This window comes from Bombina bombina, chromosome 1 (genome assembly GCF_027579735.1).
Source record: "Bombina bombina isolate aBomBom1 chromosome 1, aBomBom1.pri, whole genome shotgun sequence".
NCBI lineage: Eukaryota > Metazoa > Chordata > Amphibia > Anura > Bombinatoridae > Bombina > Bombina bombina.
In genome coordinates, this window is record NC_069499.1 from 1,343,319,999 (window position 1) to 1,343,341,491 (window position 21,493).

The 21,493-nt window shown below is 40.8% G+C and overlaps 1 protein-coding gene across 4 annotated transcripts in view; it reads left to right on the forward strand.

Moving 5' to 3' along the window:
- Positions 1-21,493, forward strand: part of CCDC102A (coiled-coil domain containing 102A) — a 365,633-nt gene that overhangs the window by 168,860 nt on the left and 175,280 nt on the right. For all 4 annotated transcript variants that reach the window (XM_053702750.1, XM_053702734.1, XM_053702742.1 and 1 more), the window contains exon 2: positions 10,859-11,788. In XM_053702750.1, the coding sequence (XP_053558725.1) occupies positions 11,240-11,788 (549 nt within the window). In that variant the 5' untranslated portion in view covers positions 10,859-11,239. The remainder of the gene's footprint in view (positions 1-10,858; positions 11,789-21,493) is intronic.

A 21,493-nucleotide genomic window follows, 5' to 3' on the forward strand; every position in this document is an offset into this window, starting at 1 on the left:
ATACCCACAGATCAAAGCAAATGAGATACTAGAAGTAAATGGTAAAGAAGTAAAAGTTGTATATAATGGTATGCTCAATCTGATTCATAAAAGACAATTTTTCAACTTTACTGTTCCTTTAAAGTCAATAGGACATATTATTATAATAATAAAAAAAGTTACTTTACTGTCAAAATGGCTCCAAAATCTGCTTTCACGTGTTGCTCAAAAATGCATTCAACATACAAGGATATTTTGATTTGTACATTATGGCTTAGATTACAAGTGGAATGTAAAAAATGGTAACGCTATGGTGTGCTAACATCTTTAGAGTGCAATCCATAGCAATCCCGATTTTACTTCCATATTACAAGTAGAAAGTAAAATGTTAGAGCTTGAGTGAAAGCCTAGGGCTGGCTAACATCTGGAGGTCAAATAGTGCAGCGTCACTAAATCCCTCACCTAATAGACTTCTATGGGGCATGCTACAAAAGTCAGATCATGGCTTTCGCTCAAAATAGTGGGGTTCTTCAAAAAGTCTTAAAGTATATTTTAATATATACACAACTTGTAATATGAGCAATGTTAGCTATGTATGTATAGTCTATGGTAAGACTATTTTACCATTCACTTGTAATACTATATTGGGCACTAATAACGCTCAACTTTTAATCTAGTCTTATGTGATTTAAAATTCATGATTCATTTCAGAGTTCTAAAACAAAGTGTATATATAAATATATAAGAAGAGAAAAAGTTATACAGCACTCTCATTACAAAGGTTTAACACCAATAAAATAACCATATATTTAATTGTAAAATACACAGGAACCTACCTCTGCCATTCTAGTTATTCCATGTAGTGTATATTTTGGTTATTCAAACAATAATATAATAATTTTAATAACTAATAAAATTACATGAAAATCCCAATTTTTTTGTTTTAATGAATTAGGTAGAGCATACAATTTTGAATCAACTTTTTCCAACTTACTTTTATTATGAAATGTATCCTTGTTTGCAGGAGCAGCTTTTCCCTACTGGGAGCTAGCTGAAGACATCTGGTAAGCCCAGTGGCGTAATTAGGTTTTGTGCTGTCCTAGACTCTCAAAATTCTGCTGCCCCCTCAGGTTTTAGGACTAATTTGGCCATAATGGTTTTTGGTCAGGGAGTAATGTGAATTTTTTTTCAAGGGCATTTCCAAAGTAAATCTTCATTCACAAGGACTTGCAAAACACACACACACACACACACACACACACACACACATACTCATAAACACATATGCGCACACACATCTATCTATTGCTGCAATATATATAATAAAAAAAATGCACATATTTCTTGAAACAATACTTCCCCAAACACAATACTAAATGTTGACAGCCAACAGAACTAAAGGCAATAGATAGCTAAATAAATGAAAGGGTCAAAGTTACCTCTAAAATGTAAACTCCATGGGCAGTCTCTTATTATACCCCCTAGAATGTAATCTCCTTAGGCAAAATCTCTTATTATAAACTTCTAAAATAACTGTAAGCTTCTTACAAATTTAGCCACAAAAAAGTGCTGCCCTCCTCCAATCTGCCGCACTAGGCAAGTGCCTTGTTTGCATAGGCCAAACTGCGCCCCTGGGCAAACCAATGAAAAGAAGCACATATGTGCAGCTACCAATCAGCAGCTCGTTCCTAGTAGTGCATTACTGCTACTAAGCCTAACCTATGTATGCTTTTCAACAAAGGACACCAAGAGAACAAATCAAACTAGTTAATAGATGTAAATTGGAAAGTTGTTTAAACTTTCACTCTCTGTCTGTATCATAACTATTTAAAGAACCAGTTAATACAGTAGATTTACATAATCAACAAAAAATGCAAGACAATGACCCTCTACAAACAAATGCAAGACTTTACTGACCCTTTAAATCCTACACAGATCTATCTTGGAGATCCTAATAGAACGTTAAGACAACTTATTTTATTGGCTTTATGGACACTGGTACAAAATATTTTGTGGGGTACTTAATTTAAATGGACATTCTAATCAAATTGTATATAAAAATTAATGAGTTTCAGCTTTTATTTTAAGCATTTTTGCTTTATACTTGTACTAAGTTTTGCTACAAGCAGTTTTCTATCACTGTATGCCCCTTGTGCAGGGAAAGTTATACCTACAACTGGTTTTATTAGAAACATTTATTTTCTAATGCACCTGTATAGCAAGAATATCTTATATGTAAAACTGAAATGCACATTTCAATTTTGACTAGAATGTCCCTTAAAGCATTTTTTCCCAAAGATAAAGATAAATAAAGCCGAGAGATACTATTTTGTTGTTTAAATCCATATTTCTTTAATCACCACTGCCAGGTTTTGTCACATTTTAACATCTTGTTATTATTATGAACATACAAACATATTCACTCTGCAAATTACTTTCAGACATTGGAATTAATTGATTCTCAGAAAGGAGACTCTCTGCCTTATTATCTTCTAGTGTAGTGTTGTCTTCATTGCCAATACCATATCCATAACTGTTTTTCTGTTTCCATAGGATATATTGGGCCAATGTAAAAATCTCAGGAGAACTATATTGCGAAATAAACAATGTTCCTGTTTTGTTTTTTCTCCCTCAAATTAAGTTACTTTTCTCACCCCAAATGTGGAACGCATGGTCTATATTTTCATAATTCAAAGTCCTTGCTATTTTTTTAATAAGCTATTGACGTGTCCTAACAATGGAAAAACATAGCTCATAATGCTTCTTGCTATGCAACATGTTTATATATTCGAGTGACCACAACTATGGGGTAAATTACAAGTGGATCACAACTGATAGCGCAGGGTTTGTTATCCTTAAAAGGACATGAAACCCACATTTTTTTTTTCTTCATAATTCAGATATTGCATACCATTTTCTCTTGTAAGGTGTATCCAGTCCACGGATTCATCCATTACTTGTGGGATATTCTCCTTCCCAACAGGAAGCTGCAAGAGGATCACCCACAGCAGAGCTGTCTATATAGCTCCTCCCCTAACTGCCACCTCCCAGTCATTCTCTTGCAGCTCTCGACAAGGGAAGCAGCTAGAGAGATGTGGTGCATTAATGTAGTTTATCTTCAGTCAAAAGCTTGTTATTTTCAAATGGTACCGGAGTTGTACTATTTTAGCCTCAGGCAGAAAGTTGAAGAAGAGTCTGCCTGTGGTCTTTGGTGATCTTAGCAGGTTGTAACTAAGATCCATTGCTGTTCTCACACATAACTGAAGAGATGGGTAACTTCAGCTGGGGGAATAGCGCGCAGGGTCTCCTGCTCTGAGGTATGTGCAGTTTTAAATTTTTCTAGAGAAATAAGCTAGAAAATGCTGACAATACCGGATTTATTTAAGGTAAGCCTGATTACAGTGATTTAATAACGACTGGTATCATGCTTGCTGTAAAGGGTAATATTTTTATTATTTACTCACATTACTGAATAGAAATAGCGTTTGCTTGAGGTGTATAAACGTTTATTTCATATTGGTGATAAAACTTTATTCTGGGGCCCAGTTTTTCCACATGGCTGACTAGATTTTGCCTAGGGATAGTTTTTTAAGGCCTTCTCACTGTGAGTACAGGTTGGGAGGGGCCTATTTTCCATTAGTTTTTGCAGCTTGAGACATCCAGCTTCCCTGAAGGAGTCCCCTGAACATATAGGACCTCTCTAAGGGGTTTTTGTGCCTTCCAAAGTCGTTGTATGGGCAGGTAGGGCCACAGTAGAGCTGTTGCAGTTTGTTGTGACTGTTTAAAAACGTTTATATTGTTTTTTTGATCCGGTTTTGAAACTAAGGGGTTAATCATCCATTTGCAAGTGGGTGCAATGCTCTTTCAGCCTATTATACACACTGTAAAAATTTCGTAAGATTTACTGCTTTTTTCACTGTTTTAGCTGTTTCTGTGATTGTTTTTTTCCTCTTAAAGGCACAGTACCGTTTTTATTTTTTGCTTGTTCACAGATATTAAAGTGTTTTCCAAGCTTGCTGGTTTCATTACTAGTCTGTTTAAACATGTCTGGCATAGAGGAAACTCATTGTTCATTATGTTTAGAAGCCATTGTGGAACGCCCTCTTAGAATGTGTACCAAATGCACTGATTTTACTATAGATTACAAAGACCATATTCTGGCTTTAAAAAATTTATCACCAGAAGAAATTGACAAGGAGGAAGTTATGTCGTCTAACTCTCCACACATGTCAGATCCTATAAATCCCGCTCAGGGGACGCCAAGTACATCTAGCGCGCCCATTGCGTATACCTTGCAAGACATGGCGGCAGTTATGAATCATACCCTTACAGAGGTATTATCTAAACTGCCAGGATTGCAAGGAAAGCAAGACAGCTCTGGGACTAAAATAATTACAGAGCTCTCTGACGCTTTAGTAGCTATCTCTGATACACCCTCACAATATAATGAAGCTGAAGCAGGGGAGCTTCAATCTGTGGGTGATTTTTCTGATTCAGGGAAGATACTTCAATCTGATTCTGATATGTCTACATTTAAATTTAAGCTTGAACACCTCCGCGTATTGCTCAGGGAGGTTTTAGCAACTCTGGACGACTGTGACACTATTGTAGTCCCAGAGAAATTATGTAGATTGGATAAATACTATGCAGTACCTACTTACACTGATGTTTTTCCAATCCCTAAAAGGTTTTCTGAAATTATTACTAAGGAATGGGATAGACCAGGTGTACCATTCTCTCCCCCTCCTGTTTTTAAAAAGATGTTTCCTATAGACGCCGCTACACGGGACTTATGGCAGACGGTCCCTAAGGTGGAAGGAGCAGTTTCTACTCTAGCTAAGCGTACCACTATCCCTTTCGAGGACAGTTGTGCTTTTCTAGATCCAATGGATAAAAAATTAGAGGGTTACCTTAAGAAAAATTTTATTCAACAAGGTTTTATTCTCCAGCCTCTTGCATGCATTGCCCCAGTCACTGCTGCCGCGGCTTTCTGGTTTGAGTCCCTAGAGGAGGCTCTACAGGTTGAAACCCCGTTGGGACCTAACCAGGCTTGGAACAAGGGGAAACAGGCCAAGAAGCCTGCTGCTGCCTCTAAGACAGCATGAAGGAGCAGCCCCCGATCCGGAAACGGATCTAGTAGGGGGCAGACTCTCTCTCTCTTCGCCCACGCTTGGGCAAGAGATGTCCAGGATCCCTGGGCATTGGAAATTGTGTCCAAGGGTTATCTTCTGGAATTCAAAACCTCTCCCCCAAAAGGGAGATTTCATCTCTCATTTTTATCTGCAAACCAGATAAAGAGAGAAGCATTCTTACATTGTGTTCAAGACCTCCTAGTTATGGGAGTGATCCACCCAGTTCCACAGGAGGAACAGGGACAGGGCTTTTATTCAAATCTGTTTGTTGTTCCCAAGAAAGAGGGAACATTCAGACCAATCTTAGATCTCAAGATCTTAAACAAATTTCTCAGAGTCCCATCCTTCAAGATGGAGACTATTCGAACCATCCTTCCTCTGAACCAGGAGGGTCAATACAGGCACTACCAGCTTGTGGCTCTTCCCTTCGGGTTGGCCACGGCACCAAGAATCTTTACAAAGGTCCTAAGGCCGCGGGCTATAGCAGTAGCCCCTTACTCAGACGACATTCTGATACAGGCGTCGACTTTTCAAGTTGCCAGGTCTCACACGGACATTGTTCTGGCATTTCTGAGGTCGCATGGGTGGAAAGTGAACGAAGAAAAAAGTTCTCTCTCCCCTCTCACAAGAGTTTCCTTCCTAGGAACTCCTATAGATTCTGTAGAAATGAAGATTTACCTGACAGAGGCCAGGTTGTCAAAACTTCTAAATTCCTGCCGTGTTCTTTATTCTACTTCTCGCCCTTCAGTGACTCAGTGTATGGAAGTAATCGGCTTAATGGTAGCGGCAATGGACATAGTGCCGTTAGCCCGCCTACATCTCAGACCGCTGCAACTCTGCATGCTCAGTCAGTGGAATGGGGATTACACAGATTTGTCCCCTCTACTAAATCTGGATCAAGAGACCAGGGATTCTCTTCTCTGGTGCTTATCTCGGGTCCATCTGTCTAAGGGTATGACCTTCCGCAGGCCAGATTGGACAATAGTAACGACAGATGCCAGCCTTCTGGGCTGGGGTGCAGTCTGGAACTCCCTGAAGGCTCAGGGCTTGTGGACTCAGGAGGAGACACTCCTTCCGATAAACATTCTGGAACTAAGAGCGATATTCAATGCTCTTCAGGCTTGCTTGGCCTCAGCTAGCTGCGGTCAGGTTCATCAGATTTCAGTCGGACAACCTCACGACTGTAGCTTACATCAACCATCAAGGGGGAACAAGGAGTTCCCTAGCAATTTTGGAGGTTTCAAAAATAATTCTATGGGCAGAGGTTCACTCTTGCCATCTGTCAGCTATCCATATCCCAGGAGTAGAGAACTGGGAGGCGGATTTTCTAAGTTGTTAAAACAAGAAATACCCAATAGGTAGAAATATAGCTACTCTTTAAGTGTGATAATCCCCAGTAATCACACTAGTGAAAATATAAGAATACAAGGGATAAGAGTGCGCTCAAAAGAGCTCTACCATAAAATGTGAAATGTAATTGAATTAAAAACAAATTTTATTTGGTTTAATTTAATCGATTAATTTTTAAAAATAGTTAATTACACAATACAACACACTAATATCATGAACAAATGTAATCTACAATAAGGTGCACCTTTTTTATAACATAAAAAACTTTAGAGGTATATTTCAGCGTGTTTTTACAAAGTTATTGCAGCAATGTTTTTTTCAATGAATTGCAACTGTTTCCAGTGGTATTTGCTACACAAATGTTGCAGCAGTGCTGTGAGAAATGCTTGTATCATAAACTGACTTTTTTCAAAAGCAAGTATGCAAAGTGTTTACAAAGTCTGTGTAGGAGAAATATAACTTAGTATCTCTTACTTGCCAAACTTTTGAATAGAGGCAATAAGTCTTATAATTTGTTGCGGAATGATAAATATTGTTTTCCTTTTCTATATAACAATAGATTCCATTAGAAGTCTTTTTAAAAATCCCCAAGTTGGGTGTACAAACTCACCAGAATACGAAAGGTAGATGTTTTAAATACCTTTCCCTGACTGTCAGGGAAAGGTATTTAAAACATCTACCTTTCGTATTCTGGTGAGTTTGTACACCCAACTTGGGGATTTTTAAAAAGACTTCTAATGGAATCTATTGTTATATAGAAAAGGAAAACAATATTTATCATTCCGCAACAAATTATAAGACTTATTGCCTCTATTCAAAAGTTTGGCAAGTAAGAGATACTAAGTTATATTTCTCCTACACAGACTTTGTAAACACTTTGCATACTTGCTTTTGAAAAAAGTCAGTTTATGATACAAGCATTTCTCACAGCACTGCTGCAACATTTGTGTAGCAAATACCACTGGAAACAGTTGCAATTCATTGAAAAAAACATTGCTGCAATAACTTTGTAAAAACACGCTGAAATATACCTCTAAAGTTTTTTATGTTATAAAAAAGGTGCACCTTATTGTAGATTACATTTGTTCATGTTATTAGTGTGTTGTATTGTGTAATTAACTATTTTTAAAAATTAATCGATTAAATTAAACCAAATAAAATTTGTTTTAAATTCAATTACATTTTACATTTTATGGTAGAGCTCTTTTGAGCGCACTCTTATCCCTTGTATTCTTGGATTTTCTAAGTTGTCAGACTTTTCATCCGGGGGAGTGGGAACTCAATCCGGAGGTGTTTGCACAGTTGATTCAACTTTGGGGCAAACCAGAATTGGATCTCATGGCGTCTCGTCAGAACGCCAAGCTTCCTTGTTACGGGTTCAGGTCCAGGGATCCCAAGGCAGCGCTGATAGATGCTCTAGCAGCGCCTTGGTCTTTCAACCTGGCTTATGTGTTTCCACCGTTTCCTCTGCTCCCTCGTCTGATTGCCAAGATCAAGCAGGAGAGAGCTTAGGAGATTTTGATAACTCCTGCGTGGCCACGCAGGACTTGGTACGCAGATCTGGTGGACATGTCATCCTTTCCACCATGGACTCTGCCGCTGAGGCAGGACCTTCTACTTCAAGGTCCCTTCAAACATCCAAATCTAATTTCTCTGCGTCTGACTGCTTGGAGATTGAACGCTTGATTTTGACAAACCATGGTTTTTCCGAGTCGGTCATTGATACCTTAATTCAGGCTCGAAAGCCTGTCACCAGGAAAATCTATCATAAGATATGGTGTAAATATCTTCATTGGTGTGAATCCAAGGGTTACTCATGGAGTAAAGTCAGGATTCCCAGGATATTGTCTTTTCTCCAAGAAGGATTGGAGAAGGGATTGTCAGCTAGTTCCTTAAAGGGACAGATTTCTGCTCTGTCTATTCTTTTGCACAAGCGTCTGGCGGATGTTCCAGACGTTCAGGCGTTTTGTCAGGCTTTAGTTAGAATCAAGCCTGTGTTTAAACCTGTTGCTCCGCCATGGAGTTTAAATTTAGTTCTTAAAGTTCTTCAAGGGGTTCCGTTTGAACCTCTGCGTTCCATAGATATCAAGCTTTTATCTTGGAAAGTTCTGTTCTTGGTAGCTATCTCTTCGGCTCGAAGAGTTTCAGAGTTATTTGCCTTGCAGTGTGATTCCCCTTATCTGATCTGCCATGCAGATAAGGTAGTTTTGCGTACCAAACCTGGGTTTCTTCCTAAGGTGGTATCGAATAAGAATATCAATCAAGAGATTGTTGTTCCGTCACTGTGTCCTAATCCTTCTTCAAAGAAGGAACGTCTATTACACAATCTTGACGTGGTTCGTGCTTTAAAGTTTTATTTACAAGCTACTAAAGATTTTCGTCAAACATCTGCATTGTTTGTTGTCTACTCTGGACAGAGCAAAGGCCAAAAGGCTTCGGCAACTTCTCTTTCTTTTTGGTTAAGAAGTATAATCCGCTTAGCTTATGAGACTGCTGTCCAGCAGCCTCCTGTAAGAATTACAGCTCATTCCACTAGAGCGGTGGCTTCCACATGGGCCTTTAAAAATGAGGCTTCTGTTGAACAGATTTGTAAGGCGGCGACTTGGTCTTCGCTTCATACTTTTTCTAAATTCTACAAATTTGATACTTTTGCTTCTTCGGAGGCTATTTTTGGGAGAAAGGTCTTACAGGCAGTGGTGCCTTCCGTTTAAGCGCCTGCCTTGTCCCTCCCTTCATCCGTGTCCTATAGCTTTGGTATTGGTATCCCACAAGTAATGGATGAATCCGTGGACTGGATACACCTTACAAGAGAAAACAAAATTTATGCTTACCTAATAAATTTATTTCTCTTGTGGTGTATCCAGTCCACGGCCCGCCCTGTCATTTTAAGGCAGGTGTTTTTTTAATTTTTAAACTACAGTCACCACTGCACCCTATAGTTTCTCCTTTCTCTTGCTTGTCTTCGGTCGAATGACTGGGAGGTGGCAGTTAGGGGAGGAGCTATATAGACAGCTCTGCTGTGGGTGATCCTCTTGCAGCTTCCTGTTGGGAAGGAGAATATCCCACAAGTAATGGATGAATCCGTGGACTGGATACACCACAAGAGAAATGAATCTATCAGGTAAGCATAAATTTTGTTTTTAAATAACTTTCCTATTTACTTCTATTATGTCATTTACCTTGTTCTTTTGGTATTCTTTGTTGAAAAGCATACCTATGTAGGTTCAGGAGCTGGGAGCTAGCTGCTGATTGGTGGCTGCACATATGCCTTTTGTTATCTATCAATGTGTACAATGTGTAACTAGCTCCCAGCAGTGCATTGCTGCTCCTTCAATAAAGGATACAAAGAGAATTAAGCAAAATTAATAATATAAGTAAATTTGAAATGTCAAATTTGATTAAAATTGTATGCTGTGAATGAAAAAAAAAAAAGTGAGGTTTTATGTCCCTTTAACGTGGCTTTGCGCAAAGAATAATGCTGATTCTGATATTAAAAGTGGATGGTAAAATAAAGTTTACCAGAGAATCTTAACACGGCCAACATTTTTTTTTTTAGCGCCCTATAATTTTAATGCGTAGCCTAGGGTGCGCTATTATCTTGCTATTGGTGAGTTAATTGTTGCATGCGAGTGCTGCACAAAATAGGCTGGAAAGCAACACTTTAATATATTATTTATAACAAATTACAATGTAAAATAAAGTATTTCATTCATATTTATACATATTAAATGTAAAATGAAGGTTTATGATTACAAAACAAATACTGTCATTTTAAGGGATATGGTATTTGATCAGGTGCTGGACTGGGAAGTGCTCAATGGTGTATGTGCCTATGTATGTATGTGTGTGTCTTCAGTGTCTTTGGACCTTCTGCTTAGTGCACCTTCATCTTATCACGTGATTAACGACATTAGTTTTTTATTGCACCCCCAAAGGAGTCTATTATGTGATTTTTAGTGCTTTTGACTTGTGATTTGAGTACAAAAATAAAAGCACTATTGATTGGGATCAAACAATGTTAGCGTTTAATAGCACTGATATTTTTGTTCTCCATTTTCAGTCTCTCTCTATATATTAAATACCTTTTTGTTGGAGTTAAAGACATATTTATAGGCCAGCAATAGTGCAGTAATAAAATGCTTTAATGTATTAAAGAATTTTAGTTTAGATTGCAAAAGATATCAAATCACGAGAGCCAGACATAAAAAAATGAATTCTTACTCCTTTAGGCTTGTTGTGAGGGATCCACAAACCCGGACACGTTTTGATAAAAGGAGAAGTTTGTGTATATATTTTAGGTATTTAGAAATGTATTTAGTTCATAATGCTGTTAAACCTTAGAGTGATTTCTAAAAGAGCAGGAGTGAAGTTTTAACTCTTGTGCTATTGCATTTCAGGTCTCTAGAAGATCAATCCTCTTCAGATGCAACTGTTCCAAAGTTTCTCATTATACTGGAATCTGGAGTGAAGAGCATTAACACATGGATTGAGAAAGAAGGGCAAATAGAGGCATTGTTAATGACGTGTGCAGCAGTAGACCAGAATAAGGGAGACCTGTAATATGTCTATAATTTTTTTTCTGAGACTTTAAATTGTATAACAAAGATCCTGGCAGAATCTGAGGGGGTGCAGGTTCTCCAGTTTAAGGGACCTGTCCCCCTCAGATGCTGTTCCTCCAGCTTTGTAGTTAACCTCAGTCTAAATATACTATTCCTACAGCCTCCTTGACACTCATCAGGAGGAAGCTTTCTCAGTTATTAGATTCCCTTATATTTAATATGAGTCAAAGCAGTGGTCCTAGCCCCCGGCTTGTAGACTCCCCTCTGTTACTCCAGAGTACGGAGCTACTATGCAGTTTGGGTTCTTCGGAACCCGATCGCATACACCATCCAGATTCACTTACTCCCTCACCAAAGACTCTGCCACCATCCCCTATTCCCCAGACATCTGTCTCTGGAGACTGGGAGAGTCGTGAGGAACTGCGCTTGAGAGAACTGGAGGAAGCACGAGCTCGGGCTGCTCAGATGGAAAAAACAATGCGCTGGTGGTCAGACTGTACAGCAAACTGGAGGGAAAAGTGGAGTAAAGTAAGAGCTGAACGCAACAAGGCAAGAGAGGAAGGTGTGCAGCTCAGAAGCAGACTTGAGATTCTGAGCAAAGAACTGAGTGCTCTGAAAAGAGAAAGACAAGAAGCTGCAAGTGAGACAGAACAGCTCCGAAGGGAGATAGAAAGACTAAGAGAAAATGCAAAAGGTCAAGAGACTATTGACCAGGATGCTGAGGAGCCAGTGCGGGATGTAGATACTGAGAGACTGATAAAGAATAAGGTTAGTAGGCACAGCACATATGACATTAGAATGGTGGATTACTTTTGGGAATAAAAAAATATGAATGCATGTAAAAAACTGGATTGCAAATAAGCTCTAAAAAAATGTGTAAATATTTTGGGCACCTACCAATTTAGGGCCAGATTACATCTAACACCCTATTCGCGCACAAACACGATCACATATTCTCAAGTGCTCCAACCCAACATAACAATTCATAAATACATATTCATAAATACATATTTCTTTCCAATGGCATTGAGAGTCCACAATTCATTCCAATTAGGCAAAGAGCACCCCAGCAGAGCTGTTAAAGGGACACTAAACCCAAATATTTTCTTTCATGATTCAGGTAGAGAATACTATTTTAAACAATATTCCAATTTACTTTTATTATCTAATTTACTTCATTCTTTAGATACCCTTTGTTGAAGAAATAGGAATGCACATGGGTGAGCCAATCACACAAGGCATTTGTGTGCAGCCACCAATTAGCAGCTACTGAGCCTATCTAGATATGCTTTTCAGCAAAGGATATCAAGACGATGAAGCAAATTGGATAATAGAAGTAAATTAGAAAGTTGTTTAAAATTACATGCTCTTACTAAATCATGACATAAAAAATGTGGGTTTTCTTCTTAAATGGAAAGAGTCCACAGCTGCATTAATTACTTTTGGGAATTAAGAACCTGGCCACCAGGAGGAGGCATACCCAGCCAAAGGCTTAAATACTCCTCCCACTCCCCTCATCCCCCAGTCATTCTTTGCCTTTCGTCCAAGGAAGATGGCAGAGAAGTGTCAGAGTTTTTAATTTTTGTTTTTGTCTCTTATGGAGGGTAGTACTCTTCGGCATGGGACAGAAGTTTTAAGTAGTCCTGTCAGTCTCTCAGTGAGGACTTGGATGACCGAGTCCGTAGATGCAGGGAGTTTCTTTCTGCAAAACTATCCCGACTCATATTAACAGCTCCTCAAGCAATCAGCGGTGTCAAACTTCGCTTCGCTGCCTGCTCTCTTCTCTCAAGTCCATGGCAGAGGCAATGCTACTATTCTTCACACTTGAAGGGCTGTGTTCCTGTTCCATGGCGTAGATTCCGGTAAGATCGTTTCATTTTACTTTATTCGCAATGTACTGTGAATGTTTCCCGAGAGGCTACCACCTTGCGGGTCTAACTTATACATAAGGGTCTCAGTGAGTCTCTTTTAGTATCTTGGAATCAAGGTTTAGTATCTTCTGAGGGGGGTTATTGAACAGGGGGATTTATAATCATGTTTGTTATGTGATTCAACCTGCTTATGTGCGATGTTTACTGGGCTCGTGGTTGGAACTTTGAGGCTTTTGGAAGTGACGTGGCCTTTTGGTTGGGCGCTTGTTTTGGACTGTACGGCTCACTTTGTGTTCGGGTGTGGCTACGTTCCGTTTTTCCATTTCCGCATTCCCGACCATGTGACGAAGGAAAATTCTTGTCCGCAGGGGTCTGGTCATAGGAGGTGCTGAGTGCCCTAGCCATTGGGGGTGTCAGGTGCTGTTTTAGATTTTACTACTTTAGTCCATATTTAAATATCCTCTATCCAGTTATGGAGACTGTGTTAATTTCAAATTCATTTACAAAGGATTCTGATACTGAGACTATTTTGAATTCAGATTCTGTGTCCAGTGATGACTCCGGAGTGGCCTCGTCGCCTGTCAACCATTTGTGTCCCTTATGCCATTTCAGAGTGCCTGGTTCCTCGGGGAATCAAGGGACTGCTGAGCCATCCACCTCTGGGGGTCCTGTCCTCCAAGAGGCGAGTTCCCTACGAAATCATACTTCTGCACATGCGTGTAACCCGGTTTATGGTTCCTCCATGTGGGGTGGCGTGTTTCCCCCGGAGGTTGCAGCACGTTTTTGCTTCCACATACTGTTGGCGATTGTTCGTCTGCAGATACCAGAGGTTTATTTGAGAATGTGCTTGTCCCCTATTGTCCCGGGCCTTCCGCCTTGGGGAGGGCCTCTACAGTTCCCCGCGGGGGTATCTGTCCCTGAGTGTTGTGCCTTCCGTTACAAGATTGCAATCCTTCGGACATGTTTTTCAGTTATTGAATGACCCTATCGTTACCAGATACAGGAATTTTCAGTCTGATAATTCGAATGGTGCACCTCCATTAGAAATGTGGGGATGAAGTAATCTCCTGATTGTCATTTGTTTGAGATCTTTCACAGTTTTGTGAGATAGGGCTCCGTTTGACTGGTCCTGCGGGTAGACCTGTGTCTTTTTGGGTGTTAACCTCCGGGTTGCCTTATATTTTATTTATATCCGATGGGATGTCTTTTATTTGTTTTTGTTTCCTTCAGGAACCTTCTGGGATTGATACTCTTTATTACTTCTTCGTAAGTTGTTGGACATGTTAGTCCTCTGTTTTCTGGGGTTTTTTTCCCCTATGATGGAGAATTTATGCAGCCTGCCGGTTGAGACCCTAGGTGCAGGCTGGTCCTGTCAGGTTCGTTCGGTCTAGCGGCTGTTCATACACGTGGCACTGTTCTGCTCGGCTGGTTCGGTAGAAGTGCCGAGTGCCCAGGTTATCATTGTTTGTTTTTCATGTTAAGCTAAGCATTTGAGAGGACCTGTGGGTCCATGAGGTGGGAAGGATTGTTTCAGTCCTTTATAGCCTTCAGTCATAAATGACCGGGCAGGGGAGTTTTTCCGCTGCGTCACTCTGACATCTGATTTCATCAGAATTTAGAGTTTCCTCCCTCAGGTGGTGGAGGGTGGAAGGACTTAATGCCCTTTACTGCTATTGAGTGGGTTGGCCTTCATTTCTTGGCCTCTGTATTTGTCCTTTTGGGCTTGATCCAACAGCTTGTACAGGATAGCTGTCTAGAATGCGGAAGGTTTGTAGTTTGAAACCTGTTGCAGCTATTAACACCTTGCAGGTGTAAGCGTAAGCTGTTTCTAGTATATCTAGATGCAGCTCTTACTCTTGACTGAGTTATAAGAGGCCTTTTGGATCTTCTTGCATTGCCTCCGGGTGAGTGGATCTCCTTTTTAGGGATCTTTTTACCAGGTGATGGTTGTTCCCTGCAGGGATTTTTGTTTAGCTCGGGGTTCTCCGGAGCTGGGTAGGCTTCATGCCTTCTCTTCCTTGTGTCCTCTGCTTGTGTGGAGGTGTTAGGGAGACTAGTACTGTTAGTAGGATTTTTTGACCTCGAGGTATCCCTGGGTCGTCCTGAGGCTCTGAGAAGTATCTTCAGACGACCTCTAGCCTTGCTCCTTGGAGTGTTGGACTTTAGCTAGGGGTGGTTCCTTCCTTTGGTCGGGGCTTTCGAGTTCTCTCGTTATCTGGATTTTCTGGATATGCATCCATACCCTTGTGTCTGGCTTTTTGGCCAGTTGGGGATAAGGTTTGCCTGAACTATTGGGTACCCGGACCTGTTTTTCTCCCTGAGACTTCCGGTTGCTGAAGCTTCGCTTGGCCTTTTTACCAACCCAGTCTGGGTGGTTTTGGAATCTTGGATCTTAGAGCTGGTCGGGGGGTTCCACGGTAATGGGAACTGGGGCTATGTCCTTGCTCCATCTACCTTAATCTAGTCATAGTTGACCCGGATTTCTGAGTATTGTTTACTCTTTGCCACAGAGTGACCCTTGTCCTCTGGTGGTTTCCCATGTGGCTTGAGCCTTAAGGGTAGTTGGTTCATACCCAGCTGCTGGCGTTGAATGTCCAATTTCTTGTGCGCCTTAGGGTTGCATTCCCCTGGTTAGCTTGCCAGTGTTCCCGTTGATTCCCTGCTCTGCAGGCGAATGTGTTGGCTATGCCTCTGCTTGGCAAGCTACTTGTAAGGGGGTCCTTTTCTAGGACATCTGAGTTGGGAATTTCTCTTCCCATTAGCCGGTGCCTTCGGGCCTTGAGGACCGTTGTTGCTCTTCCGGCATCATCCCTTTTATTTAGGGGATATTCTCCTCCCTATGGAGATAGAGCCCTTGCTTGGGGCTTCTCCTGGATGGGAGGCAGAAAGGTGGGATTGGTTCCCCCGGGCTTCTTGCTTACTCCAAGCAGACTTGTTAGGCCTTTCTTTTGATAGATTCTTAGGTCTATGGCCTTGTTGTCTGTTTTCAGAGTCGGGTTGTACTTGTACTCTGTGGGGATGGCTGTGCTATCCTTACGCTCGTTCCTGTACCTGTTTCTGGATTCTTTTCTTTTGTTCCCCTGTTTTGGATCCCGGAGGCTGCGTTGGTCCAGCTGGCTGTGGGTCTGTGGGTCAGGATCGTCAAGCGTTCTAGGGAGCTGCATTCGGTCACAGTCTCCTCTGGATGTGTGAGCTTTGTTGAGTCTATCCTGTTTAGCTTAATCTGCTAGGGTATAGATGTGTACACTCCTTCTCGAGGGGCCTCGATTGAGGTTTGTGTTCCCCATTTTAGGGACCTGTGTGCAGGTCCGGTGACTTAGGTTGCCTGGAGAGTGCCCTCTGTATGGGGGTTGCTTTTGCAGTCTGTTTCTTGCTTGACTGCTTCTTCTTCCTCGCAAGTATCCTCTGTGTCGTTCTGTTATGGACTCTGTTTTCAAACGTAGGGTTCTCTCCTGGGTGCATTAGACACTTTTTCATGGTCGAATGCCTTGCTATTCTTGACACTGGGAGGACTTTGCCTTTTCAGTTGCAATCCGTACTTGCAGGATGTTGGGGAGAAGTCTGTTCTGTCTCTGTGCCCGGTCTTATCCCGAGTTTCGCTTGGTATAGGTGTGGCCTCCTTTCCCTGTTTGGGCCTCTGTGAGCTGGACTCGCTCGTGGAGGTGTTCTTTTTTGTATTAGGGGACCTTTCGATTTCCATGGTTCTCCCTTGCCTTGTTCCCTTGGGGGTTTCGGCTGATGTCTCCTTGATTTGTGGAGATAAATGGTGGAGCACTGTTTTTTGGGCGACGGTGTCTCCTGGAGGACTGTTGGCTCAGTTGAGTCAGTTTGCGGTCTCTAGTTCGGCTTCTGGATTAACTGCGAGTCAATGCCATTGGGGCTTTTTCTTTTTCAAATTTTCTTGGCCTCAGACTAAGCAGTGTTTTTTCTCAGGTAAAGGTTCAGGCTTGGTGTCCTCAGTATGGGCCGCCTATGTACCCTTCCGTCTTGGCATTCAGTATCCTTTAAAGTGTCCCAAAAGTAATGAATGCAGCTGTGGACTCTTTCCATTTAAGAAGAAAAACATAAATTATGCTTACCTGATAATTTTCTTTTCTTCTGATGGAAAGAGTCCACAGCTCCCCGTCCGTAATTTTATGTGGGGCATCCTTTTATACTTCTGGCACCTTTCACCCTGATATTTCTTCTACTGTTCCTTGTTCCTCGGCAGAATGACTGGGGGATGAGGGGAGTGGGAGGAGTATTTAAGCCTTTGGCTGGGTTGTCTTTGCCTCCTCCTGGTGGCCAGGTTCTTAATTCCCAAAAGTAATGAATGCAGCTGTGGACACTTTCCATCAGAAGAAAAGGAAATTATCAGGTAAGCATAATTTATGTTTTCATGACCCTGTGTGTCTGTTCCCTTACCATAACCACAGTCATTCTCTTTGCCTCTGTCAAGGGAGAATGTGCAAAGATGGTGTCAGAATATATTTAATCCTTCAATGGGTACTTTTCCATGCAAGCAAGGATTTGGGGCTGTGCTGTGTTCATGTCAATCTCTTTAGTAAGAGTAATGGTGGCTTTTAGCAGTTAGAAGGTGGCAAGGTGGTTCTTGCTGATAGAAAACCAGAGTTGGTTACTATGTTTTTTCTCTTTCTACAGGTCAATGTCAGATGTGGTGTAATCCGTCACACCTAAGAAGCTGTTCTCTGCCTGACCGCAACTTCCACAGGTATGTGCTATCCCTTCTAGGTTAGAAGGTGCCAGCACTCTAAGTGTTAATCAAGGATTTCTGTGGTTATTAATTCAGGGGAAATATATGTCTATATAAGGACATTATAATTTATAAAGGCCAGATTTTGAGAGCACTGCAGAGATTTTAGAGGCTGACAGAAATTAGTATTACAATATAACGTTGTGGATACGTATGACTGGGATCTGTTTTAATTGGGACAATTATAAATTCCTCTGGTACTGTTTTGAGAGGTGTCATTTATAGTTTAGCAGTTTTTGAACTTTTAATGGGAGTATGTTGTAACTAAGCACACTTGATTCGATCGTTCTCTATTAAAACTGTGTGGAGACGATAGAGGAGTTATTTCGCTCCGTTTTACTCTTGGTGGCGCAGTTTCATTTTAGTTGTGGTCATGTGACCGTTTTTCTCTGCACTTCCTCTATCTGGCTTCTGTGTCAGACCGGAGTTTTTGCAGCAATGAATATTTCAATCTCCTGTTCATCTGCAGCTAGATAAGAGTTCAAGTTTTTCCTTAGTGGGACTTCTCTGCTGGTCCAAAGGAGTTATAAGCCCTCAACAGAGCTGAGGTTTAAAGAGCTAGTTTATTTTACTTTATTTTTGTTTTTGTAATTTTAAGTTCCATAACTAATAGTAGAGCCTTAGTCTGGGAATATAATACCTTAGTTTGTTTATCTTTTCTTGCAGACTCGAATTTTCTTTTTTTGTTATGGACACCAATGAAAATTTAATTTTGTCAGTTGACAAATGTTTGTTTTGTTTGGAGGCTCAGGTGGTTCCTCCTCTGCAGTTTTGCTCCTCTTGTATAAATAAGACTTTATTATTTAAAGATAAGATTTCTCCCTCAGATCATTCTGTCTCTCATGATAATGTTGTCCTAACTAAGCCTCCGCTTTCCCCTCAAACGTCCCAAGCTTTATAAGTTTCTCATGCAGTGCCCTGCGGTTCCTCTCAACAACCTTCGGTTTCTGCAGCTTTATCAGCTTTTCCTCTTTCTGGTAAGCGTAAGAGAAAATCTAAACATATTTCTGTTGGTAGGGGTTCTGACTCTGCTAATTCTGTGTTAGTAAGCCTATCTAATTTGTCTGATGAAGAGGATACCTCAGTAGCTTCTGAGGACGAGATCTCAACTCTGACTCTATTGTGGAAAACTCTACAGATTCAGAGGAGGTTTATTTTAGATTTAAACTAGAACACCTCCGGTACTTTTGAAGGAGGTCCTTGCTACTTTGGTAAAATCCAACTCTTCTGTCGCTGATAATCCTAAAAAGTCTAGTAAACTTAATAGAGTTTGATGTTCCTTCTTCTGTGGAGGTTTTTCCAGTTCCAGACTGTATGTCTGAAATTATAGCTCAGAAATGGGATAAGCCAGGGATTCCTTTTTCCCCGTCCCCTGTTTTTAAAAAAATGTTTCCTATGGCTGGCTCTATACGTCACTCATGGCATACAGTGCACAAGGTAGAAGGAGCTATCTCTACTCGATAGTTGCTGTTTGAAGGATTCCATGGATAAGGAGCTAGAGGCTTACTTAAGAAATTTGTCCTCTCCAATTGCTTCAACAGTGGTCAGTGGTTTGTTTCCATCTGGAACAGCAGATAGAGCTCAGTTCTTCAGTCAAACAATCTCTCTCATGGTGGAGGGAAAGTCCCTATTGTCTCTTCCTTTCTTTGGCCTTTCTGGACCATAGTCACTACGTATGCAAGTCTGATGGGTTGGGGCGCTGTTTGGGAGCCTCGAAGGACACAGAGTATGGTCCCCACTGTAGACGAGGTTACCTTTCAACATCCTAGAACTTTGTCCGATTCTTTGGGCCCTTCAATCTTGGCCCCTTCTCAAACAGGAAAAATGTATTGTATACCGTCGCGTACATCAATCATCAAGGAGGGATTTGAAAGTCCCTTATCTATGTGAGAGGTATCTCACATTTTTTCTTGGTCAGGGGAAATCCATTGCACCCTATCAGTCATTCACATTCCGGGAGTGAATAATTGGGAAACAGATTGCCTAAATTGTCCATCCAGGGGAATAATCTCTTCATCAACACATGTTTGATCAATTAGTCCTAAAGTGGGAGTCTTCCCGAAATCTCATTGCATCCAAATTGGCAGGTTAAAAGACCCAAGAGCTCTAGTCTGCCCTTGGAACTTTCGTCTGGCCTATCTATTTCCTCCACTTGTTCTTTTTCCAAGAGTCATTACAAGAATAAAACAGTAATTGGCTTCTGTAATTATCATAGCTCCAGTGTGGCCTCGCAGAACTTGGTATGCAGACCTAATACAGATGTCTTCTCATCTTCCATCTACCCCTAAGGAAAGATCTGCTGTCTCAAGGACCCTTATATCATCCTGATCTCAAATCTATGAATTTAATGGTGTAGAGGTTAAATGACTAGTTCTCAAAACCAGAGGTTTCTCAGATTCTGTTATCTCTACTGCAAGCCAGAAAACCTGTCACGAACAAAAATTTATCATAAGATTTCTCGTCCTTGGAATTTGAATCTGGTTCTTTCTGTTCTGCATGGTACCCCCTTTGAACCTTTGCATTTATTTGACCTAAAGTTGTCATGGAAGGTTCTCTTTCTTCTATCCATTTATTCCGTTAGAAGAGTTTCTGAATTATCTGCCCTGTCTTCTGATCACCCCTTCTTGATTTATTAGTCCTCCGGACTAAATATGATTTTCTACTGTAGGTAGTGTCTACAGAAAATTGTTGTTACTTCACTGAGCCCAAATGCTTCTAACCCTAAGGAACGCCTACTTCAGAATTTGCATGTAGTCAGAACCTTAAAATCCTATCTTCAGACTACTAAAGACTTTAGACCGACTTCTAGCTGGGTTGTCCACTTTTTAGGTCCCACTTGGTTGCGGGAAAACCACCTCTAAAAAGTGTAACTGCTCATTCTACTAGAGCTTTATCTACTAAGTGAGCCTTCAAAAATGACTCCTCCCTGGAACAGATTTGCAAGGTGGCAACTTGTTCTTCTCTTCATACCTTTTCTAAATTTTATAATTTTGATATTTGCTTCGTCCGAAGCTGCTTTTGGCAGAAATGTCCTTCAGGCCACAGTGTCTGGCAAATAGGACCTGCCATAATTTTGTCCCTACCAACCTTAACATGAACTCTCAACTTGGGTATTGTATCCCACATGTTATGGACACCTATGGACTCTTAACTCTCTTTCTCCATTCTCTCCTCTCTTCATTTTTTTTTTTTTCTTTATATTTTTTTTTTACCCTTACCCTTCTCGCTCAAGCCATATCTTCTCTTTACACACTTTCTTTCCCCTCTCTCATATCTCTTCACTCTTTCTTTTTTTTTCTCCACCCTCTCTTAATTCTATTTTCTTCTCCACTTTCACTTTTCCTCTTCAATCTCTCTCGCTCTCTACTACTATCTTTGCCCTTTCATGGATTTAAAATATCCCTTTAGATAATATTTTTAGCACATAACTCAAAATGTGTTAGTCAGTGCTGCAATAAGAGAGTACATTGTGGAAATGCAATGTGTTAACTTACAACACGCCACCAAACTTTGGACAGTGAGTGAATGTTGATTCAACATTCACTCACTATCTTTCACTCGCCACCGTTAAATTTCCACTCACCAATGGCTAGTGGGCGAGTGGAAATTTTGAGCCCTGTGTTTATGTATGTGTATATGTTTATGTATGTGTGTATGTATGTAAAAGCAAAAAGTCCGTAGCAACTCCTCTTCATGAAAGCACAGGGACTCGAAATAAAAATGTAGCAAAGTCTTTATTGAAGATAGTGTAACATAAAACCAAAAGCGTGAGACACAGCTCACAAAATCAGAGATCCAGTAATGCAAAGAACGGCAAACATGTTTTGTGTGGGGCCTCCACACTTGTTC